Source organism: Rhinichthys klamathensis, unplaced genomic scaffold (assembly GCF_029890125.1).
Source record: "Rhinichthys klamathensis goyatoka isolate OS25496 unplaced genomic scaffold, OSU_Roscu_1.1 h1tg000254l_1, whole genome shotgun sequence".
In the NCBI taxonomy this organism is placed as follows: Eukaryota; Metazoa; Chordata; class Actinopteri; order Cypriniformes; family Leuciscidae; genus Rhinichthys; species Rhinichthys klamathensis.
Window position 1 is genome coordinate 1145562 of NW_026606776.1, and position 20246 is coordinate 1165807.

The 20246-nt window shown below is 38.4% G+C and overlaps 1 protein-coding gene across 1 annotated transcript in view; it reads right to left on the bottom strand.

Annotated features, from left to right (window-relative positions):
• Positions 1–12179, bottom strand: part of hs6st3a (heparan sulfate 6-O-sulfotransferase 3a) — a 37045-nt gene extending 24866 nt beyond the window's left edge. Inside the window, exon 1 of the mRNA XM_056266967.1 lies at positions 11143–12179. Within this exon, the coding sequence (XP_056122942.1) occupies positions 11143–11666 (524 nt within the window). The 5' untranslated portion in view covers positions 11667–12179. The remainder of the gene's footprint in view (positions 1–11142) is intronic.
• Positions 12180–20246: the final 8067 nt, after the last annotated feature.

Genomic DNA, 20246 nt, shown 5'->3' on the forward strand with positions numbered 1-20246 from the left:
GTACAGTATGTCTGGTCTCCACATATTTCTGCTTGAAAAATGCGAGTTTCATTTCGTGCACGCGCATATGAACGGACAATATGAACGCGGCGACGCGGTTATGTTTTCTGAGCTGCAGTAAACAATCACCGTTGCACTTTGTCGTTTATCAAGAACAAACGTAATAAATAATTGTATTTTACTCTCACTTTTGTCAGGCACAAAGTGATGCAAGAGATGCACTGCCTGCCCAGCTAGGTTAGCAAGACCGAAAAACATCAAACTTTGCTGACATCAAACTTAGAGAGGAGAGAACACAAGTTTACCTGATTGTTGTTCCCGCAATTCACTCTCATGTTTTTTTTTCTTCTTCCTCTTTTCGTGACCAGAAGGATAGTTTAGCTTCATTTTGTCATGGATGTTGTACACATTAATTGACGCGCTATGACCACACGAGATGGAGGCGGGGTCTTACGCACCGGTCGCGTGCAGTCTATGTGCGTGCAGAGCTGCAGCCACGTAAACAGTTGAGCTGAGTGCCCGAATGGAAGTAAATGAGGCTTTGCGAATTTTTTTTTTTTTTTTATCTAGGCCTACGTGAAATTCTGCATCCATTGTACGATTTTTTTTTTTTTTTTTTTTCGGAAGGGCAACCTGAGTCGAGAAGGGCATATGGGCAGTTGCCCGGGCAACCTGAGCAACCCCCCTGTGCACGTCCCTGTTCTTTAGGGTCTTCATGTAAAGTTTGTAACATAGTTTGGTTAAAATTCCTCAATGGTTGTGTAAAACAACACCCTTTTACCTCCTCAAAAACAGCTCTGTTCACAGCGACCCGTTTCGGTGCATGTCTCTTTAAATGATAATGAGCAACTGCTCACCCCACCTGTCTTCCATGGGGGGTGTCGACACAAGACACATAAAGTGCTGCCTTGGCAACCTGCCTTGATGGACAGTATACAAATGGCCGAGGGCGGAAATACGAGTGAATGGATTTTTTTCATTGTATGGTGGTTGTATCCACACACCGCAAAGACACATTTATATGCAAATTTTGTATCCGATGACCTCTTTAAAGTCCCCCTGTGGTGAAAATCTCATTTTTAATGTTGTTTATATGCCTATGTGGTGTTTTTAATATGGTTTAAGACAAACCATTAGAAAATTCATGTCAACACCACATTGCTGAGTATTTTCTCTTTAAAACTGCAGTGAAAAAAAAGACCACTGGTGTTTCTGACGTCACAAATTACCTTGTAACCAATAACTTCAATGTGTGATCATCAACGAGTGGCTCTGAGCTGCTGTGAGTGAGTGGAGGCGGGGCTAATTTGCATATTCATAGAACCACATATACTAAATAAGGCAAGGGTGTAGAGTTACATTCAAGCTATTTTAAGGCATGAAGAAAAAACGCTTACATATGTCATTTTGGTGATCAAAGATGAGTTTTGAGGGATAAAATGCTTACATTACATTACATATTTGACCCAAACATGGTTTGAAACAGCCCAGCATTTTTTTAGAGTCCAGGATTTTGATTTCTTATGATATGATCCCTTTGGTAAGCAACTGATGAAGGATGTTCTTTGGACAGGAACGTGTACAACATACAACTGCGGCAAGCTACAAAACATATATGCTCACACAGTCAGTTTCTCTTGTCTCCCTCCCTCGCTCTCCCCGTCTGTCTCCTATCCACCTACACACGTATAAAACCGTGTCTTTCTGTCTCTCTGATAAAGAGACCTGCAAAGGAAGTGATTTCTCATGGCTGATGCCAACTGGTTGGCACTGGATTCCCGACTGACACTCAACTATAAAAACTGCATAAAGATGCTGAGCCTGACACTCTCTCTGCTGCCCAATTTGATCTGTTATACTATTAGAAAAACAAGCCTGAGCCAAACCCTCACTCAGAGATTCCTGCTCTGGCACTGACACGAGAAACTACTGTTATAGACAGCAAACAATAATGTTCATATGCACACAATGAGCAGAGAGTGAATGTTTTAAATGATGATATATCATAGGGATTCACCAATATTTTTATAATTTTGGCCTAGATCATAAGCCAATAATTATTTTCATGCTATCGCCAAATAAATGGCTGATATGACAATTCTATACTTTTTTTGGTATAATAAAATTAAAAACGATTAAAAATAAAGTCAATAGCTGTAAGTGACCGTATCACAACATTATAAATGTACAGTATGGAAATATACATTCCTTTTGAAATTTGCTAAAGAATACATTTAACATTGTTATTAATTTACTACTGTTTTAAAAGATTCACTTTATCAAATAAATCTCTAATATTGTCCGATAATCAATATGGTAATGATATATTGTGCATACCCAATATGATACAAGGCAGTGATCATTTAAAATATTGAAATGGGTTTTTTAATAAATAACTTTCTATGCTTTTATAGACTGGAAAAATGTAAAAAGGTGGTCGAAGCAATATCCAAAAAACAGATGCTGATGCAAGCAGATTCACAGCAAAAAATTATTTCTTATTCAGATTTTTTCTTTTTTCTTAAAAAAATCGAGCTAAGGCAAGCAGATAGTTTTGAACACTGGCTGGTTATGTACTTGCTCAAAAAATATTTTGGATAATTTTTAACCCAACAAAGTTGGGGACTGCAGCTTTAAATCATAAATCTGAATTTAAATACTGAAAACCAGAAAACACTTTATCAATGAGAAGGTACATAAACTGAATTTAAGATAACCTTTTGTGAAACTACAGTGCTTCTTAAGTTATTGTTTTAAGGATGTTTAGATATTTTGTTGACTGTAAAACAAGACAAAATACTGATTAATAAAGCTATTATTTTTATTATTACTTTTTTTTTTTTTTCTTCTTCTTTTTGGTAGTGTGGCAGAGAGGCATGTGTTTTTTTAGTGGAAAAGAGGCCACAACTTTAAGCAAAACTAGCCAGCTGTGTGTGTGTTAAGTGAGAGAGAGAGAGAGAAAGTGAGAGAGACCTAGGCTCTGAGACTATAGTAGTACACACATATCAGTTTCACTGCAGCCCGTACACTGTGCCTCATTGCTGATCCCAGACCTGAGTGCAGTCTATTATTGGAAGACGATTGAAACCCCAGGGGATGCAAGACTGGAAGTGGAGTAAAAGGAGAATTCAACAAAGGGAGTGAGAGAGGCGTTGTGTGTGTGTGTGTGTGTGTGTGTGTGTGTGTGTGTGTGTGTGTGTGTGTGTGTGTGTGTGTGTGTGTGTGTGTGTGTGTGTGTGTGTGTGTGTGTGTGTGTGTGTGAGAGCAGTGTGTTCATGCATATATCTGCTCCTGACTTTGCATACCCAAGGACTCTGAAACTAGATAGCATTTAAGAGCTCCAGCACCAAACCCCAAAGGCTCTTGGACCAGATTCAACACACCTCTGGCATCAAGCTCTGTGTGTGTACTGCACTCTCTGCATATCTCTCTGCATTGGCTCTTAAGTTGATTGGTGGCCACATCGCAGTATGTTTCAAACTTTACAATATATGAGCCGTCTCAAAGTGTTTAAAGGTACGCAGTGCCACCGGTCCAACATTATTTTATTGCCACAAGTGATAGAAGGACAATCGTTCAGACTGCCCTGATGACATTTGTGTCCAGTCATTGAAATAAAATATATATCATAAATATATTTCATTTTGTACAATGAAAAGACTCTTTTTGCCCATACCATTTTGTGAATGATTATGAGTATAGCTGAATCAAAGTATGCAAATTATTCCTGCTAGAGAGATTTCAACAATGTCTCGAAATATGCTCAGATGTGCCAAGAAAATATGCGCAGTCCAAAAATGAACTCAAAAATGTAAATGTACTAATTCTCATTACCTAGACCAGCCATATCTTCGCAAGAAGAAAATCTTGAAAGAAACGTCAGAGACAAAGTTTGATACGTAACCGAGAACTGATTGAAATAAATGTGCTTGCGAAATAACATTTTCTGCTGAATAAAACTGGAAAAATGTGTTAAGTATTACAAATCGACATGCTTGCATATTGAAAAAGTGCTGGTGCCAGTGATGGGGGTCATCTCAGCCTAATTTTCATTATAAACCTCTCTTTCTCTGAATCCTCAAGAGACGAAAGGGCACGACATAAAAAAAAAAACACATTAAGAATAGAACCACGGGAGCTGATGGCAGCGATCCCCAGAGCAGCGGGAGGACACACAACTGGTAGCAAGACCGAGACTTTGCATAAATCTGGATGGTAATCTCTCACTCAGATGATGAGATTGCCGCTCTCTCTTGCACTAATCTTTCTGAAGGAATCCGAAGATTACAAGAATACCTCGCTGGGAGCGATGGCTGACTCTGATTGGTGTCTGACGGCAACAGGGGCTTAAACACAAGTTTGATATGTAGAATGGGATTTAGCTCCACAAATGGAAGGAAGGGGCTAGAGAAAGAGATGGTGGTACACATTTAGTTCAGTCATGAAACTGTGCCTCTGCTGATTCAGCAGCCAATGAGATTGCTTGCTCAACATTTAAATAATCTGGTTCGGTTGTCACTCTTCCTCTGAAACCCTCCACCTCCCCAGCTCCACTTGCCTAGATCTGATAAGGGATTTATGTATGTCTATTCATACAGCAGCAGCATATCTTACATGCTCACAGCAGTGTGTCTGACTGTGTAGCGGATATAGTCCACCGAGACCAAACACATTAGCGTAGTCATATCCATTCACTTTTTCCCTGCCATACGCACAACCAGCGCTACGTCATATAATGTCTCTGAACAGATTCACGCCCACTTTTGGGGGAAATAAACTAGACTTCCCATAGACTTCAATACAAAATAGCGTCACAAAACAACGTCCGTACACAGCCGAAAGGCGTGAATAACTTAAGAAATCATTAAGATTAAACATGTCAAGTAATTATATGTCCACCCTGTCTGCCATAGAGCGTAAAAGATACATACACAAACTTAATTTGGTCAATTTAAAAACATGTCCCTTCATTCTCCCAGCGTCAAATTGGTGTAACAACCCCACCCAGTGGCCAGAGGTGTCTTTCTTTTACTGTCTATGGTCTTACCCTGACATTTACTCGTATAGTACTTCGAGTCACCATATGGTAAGCCAGTGAATGATTTTACTTCGTTTTTGAAAGTAAACGTCTTTAAATGTATATATTTTGTCTTATAATATACATTATAATATATATAACCTCACTGGGTGGGGTTGTTACACCAATTTGACGCTGGGAGAATAAACGGACATGTTTTTAAATTGACCAAATTAAGTTTGTGTATGTATCTTTTACGCTCTATGGCATATAATTACTTGACATGTTTTATATAAGTGATTTCTTAAGTTATTTACTCCTGTCGGCTGTGTACGGACGTTGGTTTTTGCTGTTATTTTGTATTGAAGTCTATGGGAAGTCTAGTTTGTTTTCCCCCCAAAAGGGGCGGGGACGAAATTGACAGTTAAGTTCCCGGATGTGCCGGTTGTGCGTATTGACATACTACAACTATTAAACTGTAAGCTGCTGTGCAAAGATGGCAGAGCACTGAATAATATTACATAAAAAAGGCTAACATATTCAAAATTCGACTCATCAATATCCATGAAATAAACACGTTTCACAACACGTAACACACACGTTTAACAGATGCATCCTTTGTGGCAAGTTAGAACAGGCTGAACTGTAACCGGTGACAAACAATAACAATACAGTGAAATAATCAGCTAACTAGCCCTCTAAACATAAAAAAAAAAATAAAAAAAATAATTTCATCATACCTTTAGCCTACTCAGTAGAGCTGCATTTTTCGTGGCGCGGGAAGTTTGTGCATCAAATGTGCCAATCAAAATGTGACTTTGTGAAACAAGACTGTCCTTAACTAAAATGTTGCCTAATATTAATGCTAGAAAGTCTATGCACTTGGCAGGATAGTCTGGCGATGCTCTTCTGAAATAGTACAGCATCATGGATCCACAAACAAGCGAAGAAGAAGATGATCTGCATAAACCAGAAGGAGCAGACACGACTTCAGCACACATTTAACAGCATTAAATCAAAACCGCCTAACGTTACCGAATGAAATATCGAACGCACAAAGAGGTACACGACTGTGCAAGCTTTGGGGGTGTTGATGGACTCGTTCTACAAGAATTAATTTTTTGATCTTTATTCTTAATCTGACCCAGATTAAGTCTTTGACAAAACGCGTATTTCATTTTCTCAGCTTTTTGTTTGAAATGTTGTTTTTTGGATGAAACTTACCCACATTCAATTTTTAATAATAATAAATAAAAAAAATTACTGAGCTAGAATATTTGTTTGTTTGTTTAAAGGCAGAAGCTCCGTTTTTTCTTTTATTATTTTCACTGTTATATTCACACAACAAAATATTGTCACAAATGCTGGTGCTGGCTGGCAACTTAAAAATGAATGCTATAGCGGGGAAAGAGTTAACATGCCAAGACTATTTCGAGAGTTGTCAATATTGAAATTCTGTTATAATTGACTAATAATTAAACAGCTGATGTTTTGCCCATTTAATAAAAATTACTCCACTGACTTAAATTGGTATAAACATTTTTCAAAACATCTTTGTGTTCCATAAAAGGTTTCTGACATGAAGAAGGAATGACGTGAGGATGTATAAATGGTGGCAGAATCGTTTACACGACACCATTTTCAACTACAAACGGAAAACTTTATATGCATTTTGGGCGTTTGGTTACACGACAACAGTGTTTTGGGGGCCTGAAAATGCTAATTTTTAAAAACGGGAATCAAAGTGCACGTTTTTGAAAACAATACTGTTATTGTCTCCGTGTAAACTACAAAATGTGTGAAAAAACTGACGTCGTGAGCATGTGTATTACATGTTCAGTCCATAGACAGTATAAGAAGTGGACAGAGCCATCTCATTGGACCTCAGTTGAAGCCCATTTTTAGCGATTTTTGAGCACTTCCGTTCCTGACGCGCAGACTCAAACCGACTCAAACTAAGCTTGATGACGTGAGCAACCTGTCTGACAGACGTTAATCTTCTAGTAGCTGTGCGTGAAAATGGCCAACGTTAATCTTGCAGAGACGGGGAACTTGAGCAAAGAGTTCTTTGGCGTGAGTGAGCAGGAGTAAGTATTCCGTTGCTTTTATGGACTCATTATCTGGGCTTCTCCCTTGACGGGACGTCCCCCCAATTGCCTGCGAGCTTCTCCTCCTGTCTGTACGGTAATTTCTGTACAGCGCGACAGAGAGTCGAGTGGTTATGACGCAATCGTTAGCCTATTTTTACAAAAACTGTTTCTACGGGGCCATAATGTAACATAGAAGGTAATGGAGCCCTTTATACATTGTCGTGTTTCTCTAGAAATAAATAATGGACAAATGGAGTCTTTAAACGCCTCAGATGTAAAGTTATTCGCTGTCAAAGTGACGCCAAAATGAATGGGAGTCAATGGAAATGCTAACGCAAGTGAAGTTCTGCTACAACATGGCGGCACTCAGCCAGCTCATAGACAGTAAAAGAAATGGACACAGCGACCCCGTTGATTTCAACGGAGAGAGTTGAAGCCCAACATGGGCACTCACTTCCTGATAGCCAAGCGTTCTGCGCAGGTTCAAACTGAGCTTGACGACTTAGTTGTCACGTGAGCAACCGTTCTGACCTTCTAGTAGCTGTGCCGGGACAAATCTGAATTGAAATCTGAAACAAATCTGTTGTTGAAATATTTTTTTTCCCGTTGCTTTTATGAACTCTCTATCTATGGGCTTCTCCCTTGACTTTATGCCTCCATGTCCACCCGATTGCCTCATAGACAGTAAACGATTGCCGACGAGCTTCTACTTCTGTCTATACGGTAATTTCTCTACTGTGCGACAGAGCGTCCCGTGGTTATGACGCAATCGTTAGCCTATTTTTACAAGAATGGCTTCTACGGGGCCAAAACGTATACAAAGTAATGGAGCCTTTTATACATTGTCGTGTTTCTTTAGAAATAAATAATGGACAAATGGAGTCTTTGGACGCCTCAGATGTAAAGTTATTCGCTGTCAAAGTGACGCCAAAATGAATGGGAGTCAATGGGATGCTAACAGCAGGTGATAGCCAGCTACAATGGCGGCCCCCGGAGGCAGCTTCAACTTCCGGCTGATGGATTACCCCCTTGGTTCAGTCTAAAGGTGTGTAGTGTTTCTTTACAAAGTGACATTGCCATCTACTGGCCTGGCATGCATTATACAGCATTTTAGTCGTTTTCGCAGATGTGAACGGGGATTATTTTTTAGTACATCGTTGTCATGCAAACATACCCTTATTTAACTAATGCTTTAATGTTCCTTTCTTTGTTGCATTCTGGTCAGAGTGTCAGCCCATTGTGGTTTTCCCACTGGTTCCTTAGAGATATTCAAGGAGTGATAAGTAAAAAAGAAAGAAAGAAATAACACAAATTGACAATGCAGCAAGACTTCTAAATATCCCAGAAGCAGCTATATTAATGGGAGACACCAACAAAACATGCTTCTATTGTGCGAATACAAAGCAGCCTCTATAAAGGATTGTTATTCTATTGCTGCACATAGGACATGCTGCACTCCTTCATGCATTGCTAATGTAATGCCTGTAGTGCTCCATTTCCAAACATGCCTGATGCCTTATGCTGTCTTTTGCATATACACACACACACAAGGGCCAATCTCACACACACAGAAACCTGCACCTCACAGGTCATGTCTTCTCCAGTGAGTGCACACATGCACACGCTTTCAGCAGTCCTGCATCTTTACTTGCAACACAGTATCTCAAATGCCAACACAATAATACATAATTATAGGGGAAGTGCATTTCAGAAGCACTTGTCTTCACAAAGTACCCAATAAAAAGCTCAGAGCTATCTCTCTTGGTCTATCACATCTCGTTTTGCCTTTATCCGCTTGAATGCTGGAGTGCCTGCTTGACGAGGCATCGCGAACGAACGGAGGATTTAGAAGATGAGAGATTCAGTGTGTGTGTGTGTGTGTGCATGTGTGGGGAGGGGATTAATATTCTGAATTGTGGAAGCAGATGGGATTTTTTTTTCCACTATTGTCTGCCGTAGACCTCTCAGCGTAACACGATCGTGTAATTGAAACCACATCCATTATTGCATGCAGAAAAGTGAGAAGCTGCGGTGCAATACATAGTGTTCCACTGCCTTCTGCACTTTGCATTACGACATTTCTACATGCACATTTTTTTAGCCGAAGCAACTAATGAAAAATGAGTTAAATCAACTCAAAACAGTACTTTGGCTGTTCTTGCCCATAATAACATTATAATGGAAGTGTACAAGCCCTGTGGAGTCAATCAACACCTTTGACTTGCTCAGCTGAGAGTATTGATTTATGTTCTGTGGTAAAGAGACCCTTTAGAAGACAATCATAAACATGCTTGAAGAAGGCCAACTGAGACGAGAAACGCAGTTCATTTGCGTGTAATACACACGCACCTCACACCACTAATTCTACCCAAACATATAATATACACACACACCCCACACCACTACTAAACCTACCCTAACCAACCCCTTCGTATCCTATGCACGTAAAAACTCATTTTCGCATATAAATTGCACAATAAACACACTGCGTGCTATAGAGACGCATTTAGTGTGATCGGGTTGCTGCAAACACATATTAATATGTGTGTATCCACAGCCCACTAGATTTATGAGCCTAAATGTTTAGAGGCCCTGCCCATCAAGACGAATCTGTCTCACTGTGATCAATGAACAAGTCTTAAAAGAAACAGTTCACCCAAATTCATAATTTATTTGTATGACATTCTTGCATGTGGAACACAAAAGAAGAGATTTTGAAGAGTCCAAATGACATTGGACCACACTGAATTTCATTGTGAAATCCCCCCCACCCCCACCCCACACACACATTTTTCAAAATATCTTCTCTAAGTAAATGGTAACAGAATTTTCATTTTGGGGTGAACTGTCCCTTTAAATCTTATTAAAAACATAGTAGACATTTCATTCCCTTTTAGTTTAGTTTGACATAAGCAGTTTTGTGCAAAATATTTACAGCTCTCTCACACTCAGTCGCACACATATTCAAAACTGTACGAGTCAGAATGGCCCATGCACTGCAGGGAGATGATATTCACAGATGTGGATCATTTTTAGATTATGAAGAATCCAAACTCATGACACTAGCAAAAATATTGCAAAGCATCGACAAAAAAATAAGATATATTCTCTGTCACCAACACTTAGCTTTCACAGTCACACTGTGCAGATATAACACTACTTTATAACAACTTACTTTTTTTACATATGCAGGCTTTTCAAATCAGCAACAAATGTCATTAAACTACGGGCCGATATTCTTATGTGAGTTTTGTAACATGAGGGCGAATAATGAGTTAAAGGGGTAAAATCACTATATATTATTAACCCTCTTGATTGAAGTGACCATAGAAAAGGATTTACGGTATAGGCTAAATTTTAAACAACTAAATTTGATTACCCCAATAAATCCATGTAGAGCTACAAAATGTTAAAAATCTGTTTTACATTGGTGTTACAACTCACTCCAGTATGGGGTAAGTTGTAACACCAGCGTTGTTTGTACTTATTATAATAATATTTGAATTTATAGCAGACAAATATGGGAATATTTTATTTAGGGTTGCACCGCTATGAACATTTTGGCTGATAACCGATAATTCTTTATATTTGAAAGTCGATAACCGATATATTGGCTATTAAATCTAAATCCAAATTTTAGCCTATATGACTGACTTGCTCTGTGCATGTTGCACTTAATGTATTTTCCTTTTTGAAGTGATTTCAATCATATTTCAAGCAATTCAAAAACATCATGGCGAACAGTGCACATGTGAAGTGTCTCAGCTGAATGAAATAATCCATATCTGCTTTAATATATCGGCCAAATCTTCCTATCAGGCCCATAACAATAACATAAAAAATGAACATATATCAGTCAATACCGATATATGTGTTTTATTAAAGTTTGAATGTATAAAGGTGCTAGAGTTAAAGATGTTAAAACAAGTGTTACACACCGCTCCTGAACTTCTGATGTTTTGGTGCTGAAAGTTATTTTAAAGTGTCACCAAATGAACTTTTATTTCTTGTTCGCTTTTCTTATGAGCTACTTACCGCCTGTTCAATGGCGCATCTTTCTTTTGCTTTTTATTCATCACAGCAGGAACACAGGTCGTGAGCTCGGTCCAGTCCGCGTGCAAACCGCAACTCCAGCCCGTGGAGAAGCGCGAGAAGAGCCACGACTCCGCTTTCCCGGGACGGTGGCACGTGCATTTCTTCTGGCCGGAGTGGCAGTCGCACGGGCGTTCCAGGTGGATGTTCCGCACCAGGTGTCTCCCGAACGTCGTTCCTCCGGTCTTTTGGATGTGGAGGAACACGATCACGTCGTTTCCCTTGATGTCGAAATCCACGTGGCGTTCGAGGTCTTCGCGCGTGAAGTTGAATTTGGACTGGAATCTAAACGAACCGTCCTCGTCCGGATCCGGAGGCTCTCGGGGATATTTGGAGAACGGAAAACTCTCTCCATTCCCAAACCGACAGGACGTGCTCCCAGCTGGACAGATGTACTGATAGCCGATCATGACAAATAAAACGGTCAAAACAGGAACTAAAAGGAGTTTGTTGGATTTATCATCCATTGCAGTGACAATGAACCGGAGGATCACGCCATTGGTGATGCTGTAGCCGCTGAATGAGTCCTTCAGGTGCTTTATACGGATGATGCTCTCAGGCAAAGTCTGATCCGGCACGGAACAAGAACACAGCGCCTTTAGTTAGATCATAGTTACATAAAGGTCAGTTGGACTGGAAAAATTGTAGACAGAATGGAAAAACAAGCCTTGCGTTTCCTCATACTAAACTTGGAAATGACGCTTTACAAGCAGCTTAATAAACTACCTGATATTACAAATAGTGCAGGACTTTGAAAACCCATTTGCAGTGCTGATTTTCTTAATGTTTGACGTCAATTGTGCCCGTCCTCGCCCCATAGATTATAACGTAAGGCTTGGCAGGGGAGATCCGGACTCCTCGCAAAACACATGCAGATATCCGTTCCGTCGCTGTGAGCGGCAGCGCTGAATTATTGCACGGCTTTAATGCGGGTTCCTCTGAGATGAGCTTTAGGAAGTTGAGTTCCTGTTGCAACTTGCTCATAGAGAGAGAGAGAGAGAGAGAGAGAGAGAGAGAGAGAGAGAGAGAGAGAGAGAGAGAGAGAGAGAGAGAGAGAGAGAGAGAGAGTGAGTCAGTGGGTGCATTGGATGAGAGCAACATATTGGGTCTATCTGACTGATCTTTCATTCAAAAGCAACTAAAATTGGGCAAATGTAGAAATAGGTGGGTAAAGTGTGCTGTCAATTCGATTAATCGCGAAAAATGATATATGTGAATGTATACATACACATAGCTATTATATAAACAAACCTTTATGTTAGATGTGATTAGCACGATTAATCAAAATTGAAAAAAAAGTGGGAGAGTCAGGCTTCATTCCCATTATGTCCATATGAGTTTGCTTAAATTGTTAAAAGTAATTACTAAATAGAGCTTTTGGAAGCAAATAAGTTGTCACATCGAGGGGATGTGGCAGTGCGCAATTCACACCACTGGCGGGAAGGACAGGTAAATCACAGAGATCTGAGGTAAAACCTTAATGTAATGTCATAAAGTAAAAGATCATTTAATGTTATAAAAGGAAAGATGATTAAGACAATGAGCAAGATGTTTTTAAATCAGAGAAGGGAGAAGTGAAGGGGGGTATAGGAAATGTTTCATAATAATGAATATTTGAAGGAGCATATTATTTTTTTATTTAAAGGGATGGTTGATTATGATTTCACTTTTCTAACTTTAGTTAGTGTGTAATGTTGCTGTTTGAGCATAAACAACATCTGCAAAAGTTACAATGCTCAAAGTTCAAAGCAAAGGGAGACATTTTCATTTAAAGAAATTGCTTTTTAAGGACTACGACTGGTAGGAACTACAAGAGCTTCCTCCCGGGTTAGTGACATCACGAACCCTAAAATTTACATAACTGCCCGATTTATAGATTATAATGACAGAACATGCTAATCAATGACTAGAAGATATAACTTGTCACTTCTTGAGTCTCTCCATCTTTGTCTGACTCCAGTTTGAACATAAAGGCTATAAGTTGTTGAAATATTCAGGACACAAGCTGTTATAGCTCCGCCCTCTGTGCCGGGAGCTGCAGCTCATTTGCATTTAAAGGGACAGACACAAAAACAGTCCGTTTTGGCTCACCCTCAAAAAGTGATAATATAAAAATATCTGTGGGGTATTTTGAGCTAAAACTTCACATACACACTTTGGGGACATCAAAGACTTATTTTACATCTTAAAAGGGTATTATACCACCCCTTTAAGTTGATGATTTGACAAGTGAATATTTCAACATTTATGTAAGCATATTGGCAATAACACTCAAACTATATTTAAGTACAAGCCTGTCTCTGTTGTTTAAGAGGGGAAAAAGTTTCCCGCTTTGTGTCCTACTTTACTTATGTATGCCTGAAACTTATTACTTATTGCCTGAAAAAAAAATCCAGGGTTTGTCCAGAATAGGGCTTTCAGTGTGAAATGAAATTTCTTCATTTTTGCTTTTGACTACGAGACACTCTAAGTTTTCCATTAAAGTATAATGTCATGTTTTGTGGCATTTGGATCCTAATTGAAAGTGTAAGGAAATACTAAACCTGTTACAATACTCCCTGGTCCCCCTTCCTCAAAATAAGCTCATAGTTTGAGCTGTGGTGCAGAAGGTCTTGCTCCTGACATATGAAGCACGGTTGGGGCTTGTGGAGCCTGTGGTCGCGCTCGGTCTGGGTCATGTCCCACTTCTGTTCTCCCTGTTCGCTTCTCCACTGATCTACCAAATAAAGGCGAAAAGATAATAAACAAAGTAAAAAAAAAAACAGTATTACAAACAACATTCAGGCATAATAGGGACCAACTGCAACCCATAAGCATTTGATGTCAAAGTAACCAAGATATGTGCAAATAACAACTTAGAAGCTCATAATACTTGATATCAATATATCAATAATGCAATACCTCACCTGCTTCATTTAAAGTGCCTCTATGCTTTTTTGAATATTACCTTCCATGAAGTGTATTATAGCTGTTTGTGAATGTAAATCGTCTGCAAAGTTTTAATGATCAACGAGTGCACAACAAATAAGGTAATTGTCTCCTAAAAGAAAGAATCGATTCTGAACTGCCGAAACGAGTCGTCAGTAATTCCAGTCTCACTCCCTGTTACATACCTACTTAACAATGTAACAAATTTGCATAATGCCTCTTCATTAGCTGTCTGCGAAGTTGCGAACGACGTCTACTTTGACCCTCAAACACTGTAGTTGTATAAGCTTGGAGAGTTTGGTTCGTGTTGTCGACATGTCGAGAAGACGCTGTTTTCTGCACTGCGAAAGCAAATACACTTTGCATGCACTTCCAAAGGATGAGAACTCGGGATTGAATTGATACGGTATAACCGTCACCATTGTAAAAGGACAATATGCACTGTTTGAAAACTAAAAAGATTGTCAGTTTATGATTTTTGGCCTTGATTTGCCTAATGATGCAATCATCTATACATTCACGACATATTTCTTACTGAAAATGATTAACAACAACAACAACAAAAAAACATCTGTATAAAATTTAGATTCTTTTTCTGGTTGCCAACCTGGGAGCATTTCAGCACCACGGACAGCTCACAATAATAGAGGAAGATTCGTTCTCATGCCATTAAATCAATATATTGTACTTATCAAGACGATCTATAATTTAACTGAGTATTGTAGATAATCATTTAAAAGATCTAACTGTCAGAGATCATAAGACAATAAAACAATCATTAGGCTTTGGTTGAACTTGCTATAATTGGCTGTCTGTGTTTATCTTCAGGTTTCTCGTTGTGTAGAGTCTGTGGGGGTGGAAAAACATTCTCGTTCCTCAAACCATTTAAATGGAAGAATATACGGTTGTTTTTCTCCCGACAGACTTAACATAATAGCATCAATAATAACTTTATAATATCTCCACCTCAAAATCATCCCCATTCCACTATAACAAAAGCTAAAATGCAACCTTTGGTGAATGATCAGAAGGAATTGGATCACAGATTCTGTTTGTGACATTTAATTTGTGAAAAAGCGGAGGGTATATGCAAAAAATTGTATTCCAATACACTTTTATTCATTTATAAGAGACAAGTGCAGATAATTTCTCCCAGGATAATTAGAGACGCATCCAGCTTTGACAAGTTTAAGATTATTAGAGACGGTATGACTCGGTCTGTGTACATTCAAGGAAGCGGCTATCTTTGGAAAGGTTGACATCTCATGAACACAGAGTCTGTAATTTATCTTTCTGTTGAGTGCATTTACATACATTAGTCATCAAGCACCACAGGAGCCTTGACAACAAGATAGGGGAAATTATTCTGTTTTTTGAAGACACATGACACAGTTTGGTGGCTATTAATGGTTAGCCTTAAGAGTCACTGTTTAAAGTGTTGTTTGAAAGGAAATAAATAAATTAAAATATATCTTAAAAAAAACTTAATCTTATTTTATTTCAGCTATAGTTGCCAAGGAAACATTTCTCAAGGCAACATTTCATTTCTGTATTGAAATAACCAAAACTGTGTGACGTTCAGTTTGTTTGTTTCGTTTTCATGGACTTTTGGGCTTTATGTGACAACGATGTACTAAAAATGGAAAAGGTTTTCCTTTGTATTTTTCACGTACACACGACAACATTTTTAAAGGGGTCATATAATGCCATTTTTGTACAAGCTAATATGATTCTTTAGGGTCTAAATTAAAAGTTTGTAATTTACTTTAATTAAAAATTCTCATTAGTATTGTAAGAAAACACTTATTTTACTTGGTCAAAAACAGCTCTGTTTTCAGCAAGCCGTTTCAGTGCATATGACTTTAAATGATCATGAGCTGCGCTCACCCCGCCTCTCTGTTCTGTGTGTACACCGTTTGTAACATAATAACACAATAACCACAACGCGTTGTTCAGTATAAACGTGGAATTATGAATTATATTGAGAACGTCATACATAGAAAACATGCCGTGATGTACCCTGAGTGTAAACCTTAGACGCATTCATTGTGAAGCGTGCAGCTAGCGATTTGCAAAGATTAATATATTAATATAAAGTTTAATAAAACGTTTCACTCACTTCCGTTCTTCTGGAGGTTCAGCAGGAACACGAATATCTGGTACCGATCCTTTTTAGCAAAGCTTCTTAGCAAATCCAGCTTTATACTGACCCTCGTTTATAAAGCAGTCTGGTGTGAGAAATGATTTGCGCAAACATGAGAGCATTGACGTTGCTCGTGTGGAATATTCCCTTCGAAAACAAAACTCAGCCACTGCGTCTTCAGCGGTTCGGATTTAGGAACATTAAAATGACTGCTGTGTTCGTTATTACACCCAAGAACAGAACACCACAATCGCTTAGACGCCATTCTGCTCATAGACAGTGCTCCAGCATATCAACAATGAACGCGCCGGTCCGGTCCGCGCCGCGCAGACTATGATTGACAGCTACCTCATGTGCGAGGGCGGGTCTGTGTTGAAACGCTCCTGTCAATCAACAATCGTGGGAGGGGCTTCCGACCGTGTGACGTCACACGGTCGAACTGCTTGATTTGAGGCAGGGGAAAACATATAAGGAGATTAAAACAAAACCACTGGATGGATTTTTATCATTATATGATGTTTGTGTACAGGCACTGCCAACACACATTTCAGTACAATCAACTTGTAAAAGTGCATGTACCATTATATGACCCCTTTAAAATGATCCCTGTTCACACGGATCCGCAAAAATGACTAAAACAACCGCTGTATTCTGATGGCAGGCCAGTAGTTGGCGATGTCACTTTGTAAAGAAAAGAACACGTAATACGGATGTGCACGATGTCAGCATTTTCACAAACTCACGTTTTTTTTTTTTTATCCCTATATGGTATTGTTTCCAAAAACTTGCACTTTAAAAACCCGTTTTCAAAAGTTAGCATTTTCAGGCCCCTAAAATGCAGTTGTCGTGTAAATGAACGGCCAAAAGCATCAAAAGTTTTCCATTTTTAGTTGAAAACTGTGTCTTGTAAACGATCTCTTACCAGACGTGACAACTTGTCTATATACATAGCCTAAACATTTTTTAAAAAGAACACACAACAAAATTACTAAAACTTTTAACTAAAATGAAAATGGCAAATATAACAATAAAAACTAATTCAAAATATTAATGAAATGAAAAAATAAAAAAGGTAATTGTGACTTTTTATCTCACAATTGTAATATTTTTTCTCTCGTATTTGCAAGTTTACATCTCGCAATTCTGACTTTTTTTCTCAGAATTGTGTGATATTAACTCGCAATTGTGAGTTATTAAGTCAGAATTACGAGATATAAAGTCGCAATTGCGTGAAAAAAAAATCAGAATTGCAAGATATAAACTTTCAATTGTAAGTCATACAGTCCAGTTCTGAGGTAAAAAAAACCCCAAAAAAACAAAAATAAAACACCTTTTTTCTCAGAATTGCGAGTTTACAAGTTTCTATCACACAATTCTGAGAGAGAAAAAAGTCTGTGAAATGTAAACTCAACTGCGAGAACATAAAATTGTGTGAGAAAAAGTCGCAATTACCTGTTTTACCTAAAAAAGCCGCAGATTTGCATAGGCTACAATTTCCTACTGGCGAATAATACAGTGAGAAATTATGCGAGATCATAATAGAGCCAAACCATCGACACTGTCAAAATAAAAGCTCCGCTATGCTCACAGTACGCATTCGCCCAAAGCATCACCCTGCAAACGTGTAGGCCTGCGGTTTTGAGAGACATCCTTACAGAACTTTGATTAATGCAGCAGCAATGAGCTTTAGTCCTGCATTCCCCCAGCTGAGAGAAGTAATCAGTGTTCTTGTTCTGCCTGCACAGAGACAGAAAGAAAGAGAAACTACTGAGGGAAGAGGGCATTAGCAGAGGGTCCAGTATACATAATCGTGATGTTTCCCTTGTTTGTTTGATTATGTGGTTTGATAATGCCGACTATTAGACTTCCCGGGGGGCCTCAGAGAAAGTGATTGAAAAAGAGAGGTTGCTCAAAGGGGGTTTACTGACTTATTGCAAAAGTGGAGCACTTAACACTTCGGTGCCTTTGGTGCTTTTAAGGTTTATAACCTTGCTGTTTTTTTTTTTTTTTTTTTTTTTGGAGTGCACTCCTCTAGATTGCTTGTATGAAGTTACATAAGTCAAGAGGGGTTTGTGCATTCTCAGAAAGTTCAAATTAAATCATTCGTCACAGGTTTAGTCAGACCTGCAGAGGTGCACAAACTTTTGAAGGGCCAAAAAATCATCCAACAATATTATATTGTAATTTACTCTCACTCGTACTTTTTTAATATATACTTATGCTCACCAAGGCTGCATTTATTTGATCAAAAATACAATACAAACAGCAATATTGTGAAATATTATTTCAAATAAAATGTTGTATCTTAATATATTTTGAAATGCTATTTATTCCTGTGACGGCAAAGCTGAATTTTCTTCAGTGTCACATGATCCTTCAGAAATCATTCTAATATGCTGTTTTGGTGCTCAAGAAAATGTCTTATTATTTTCAATGTTGAAAACAGTTGTGATGCGTAATATTTTTGTGGAAACCGTCATTTTTTAGGATTATTTAATGAATAGAAAGTTCAGAAGAACAGCATTTATTTCAAATAGAACATTTCTGTAACAATGTAAAAGTCCATGTCACTTTTAATCAATTGAATGCGTCCTTGAGTCTATAGGCATGCGTGAGTACTTGACAACCTAAACAACAAAGTGACATTGCCCACTACTGTCCTGGCATGTATAATACAGTCTTTTACGTATTTTTTTTCTCGGATCCGTGTGAACAGGGATTGTTGTCGTCTGTACGTGAATCTTTTTAAAAAACGCGAAGGAAAAACGTTTCCGTTTTTAGGACATTGTTGCCGTGTAAACACCCTAAATAACACAATTTTCATTTTTGAGTGTACTGTTCCTTTAAGAGGTACCAGAGATTTTGAGAGAATCAAAAACGCAACAGATATTCTACTGTATGTGGGTCATTTTTTGAATTTCTGGGCTTCTCTCCCATTCTCTGACAGCTTGAGAGGTATCATGCACTGTTGCTGAGGAGGACTGATGGAGCGCTGCCGCCGGTTTTCCTCTATGTGTGTCTCATCGCAGGCCGTTTGCCCGTTCTGCTAATGCGCCATGATGCTCTCTGCTCTGCTGTGATTTTTATGGTGCCGTCAGCCAAGCGCGCTGAGAAATGGTTCACCAAAGATCACTGAGTCAGCGTCTCTCACCATTGCAGATATACAGCCCTGAGATTCTGCAAAACATTCATATAAAGTGCTGGTGGACTGCATGAATATCTTCCAATTCCTTCTCAAAATATTCCTCCACAACAATCACAAATTCACAACTTTCATGTCCGTAGCTTAGAGCAATAGTACAGTGATGCCTTATCGAACGCCACTAAAAGTTACTGTATTTTATCACACAGCTCTCGAGAATACTTGATTCTGATACAGTATACCGTTCAAAAGTTTGGGGTCAATAAGATTTTTAAAATATCTTACGCTCACCAAGGCTCACCATTTGATAAAAAATATAATAAAAACAGTAATATTGTGAAATATTTTTTTCTATTTAAAATAGATATTCTCTATTTTAATATATTTTTAAATGTAATTCATTCCTTTGATGGCAAGCTGAATTTTCAGCATCATTACTCCAGTCTTCAGTGTCACATGATCCGTCAGAAATCAATCTAATATGATGATGCTCAAGAAACATTTCTTAATTCTTATTTCTTAGCATTTATTTGAAAAAGAAATTATCTGTAACAGCATACTATATATAATATACAGGTAAAATGACTCCTATAAACTCCAAATCTCTATTGTCTTAAAATGTCTTACTTGGGACTTTTCAAACCCACTTCAAAAATATTTCAACAGTTGTTTCAGTGAACAAACAGCTTTAATAACCTTCGCAAACAAAACCATTTAGGAAGAATTTTATCACAAACGCTTGCTTTCTTTGTTACAGTCTGTGCAAAAATCCTTGGGATTATATTTGATTGTTTATTTGAAATATTTTTCATAACCACATGTTCCACACATGCT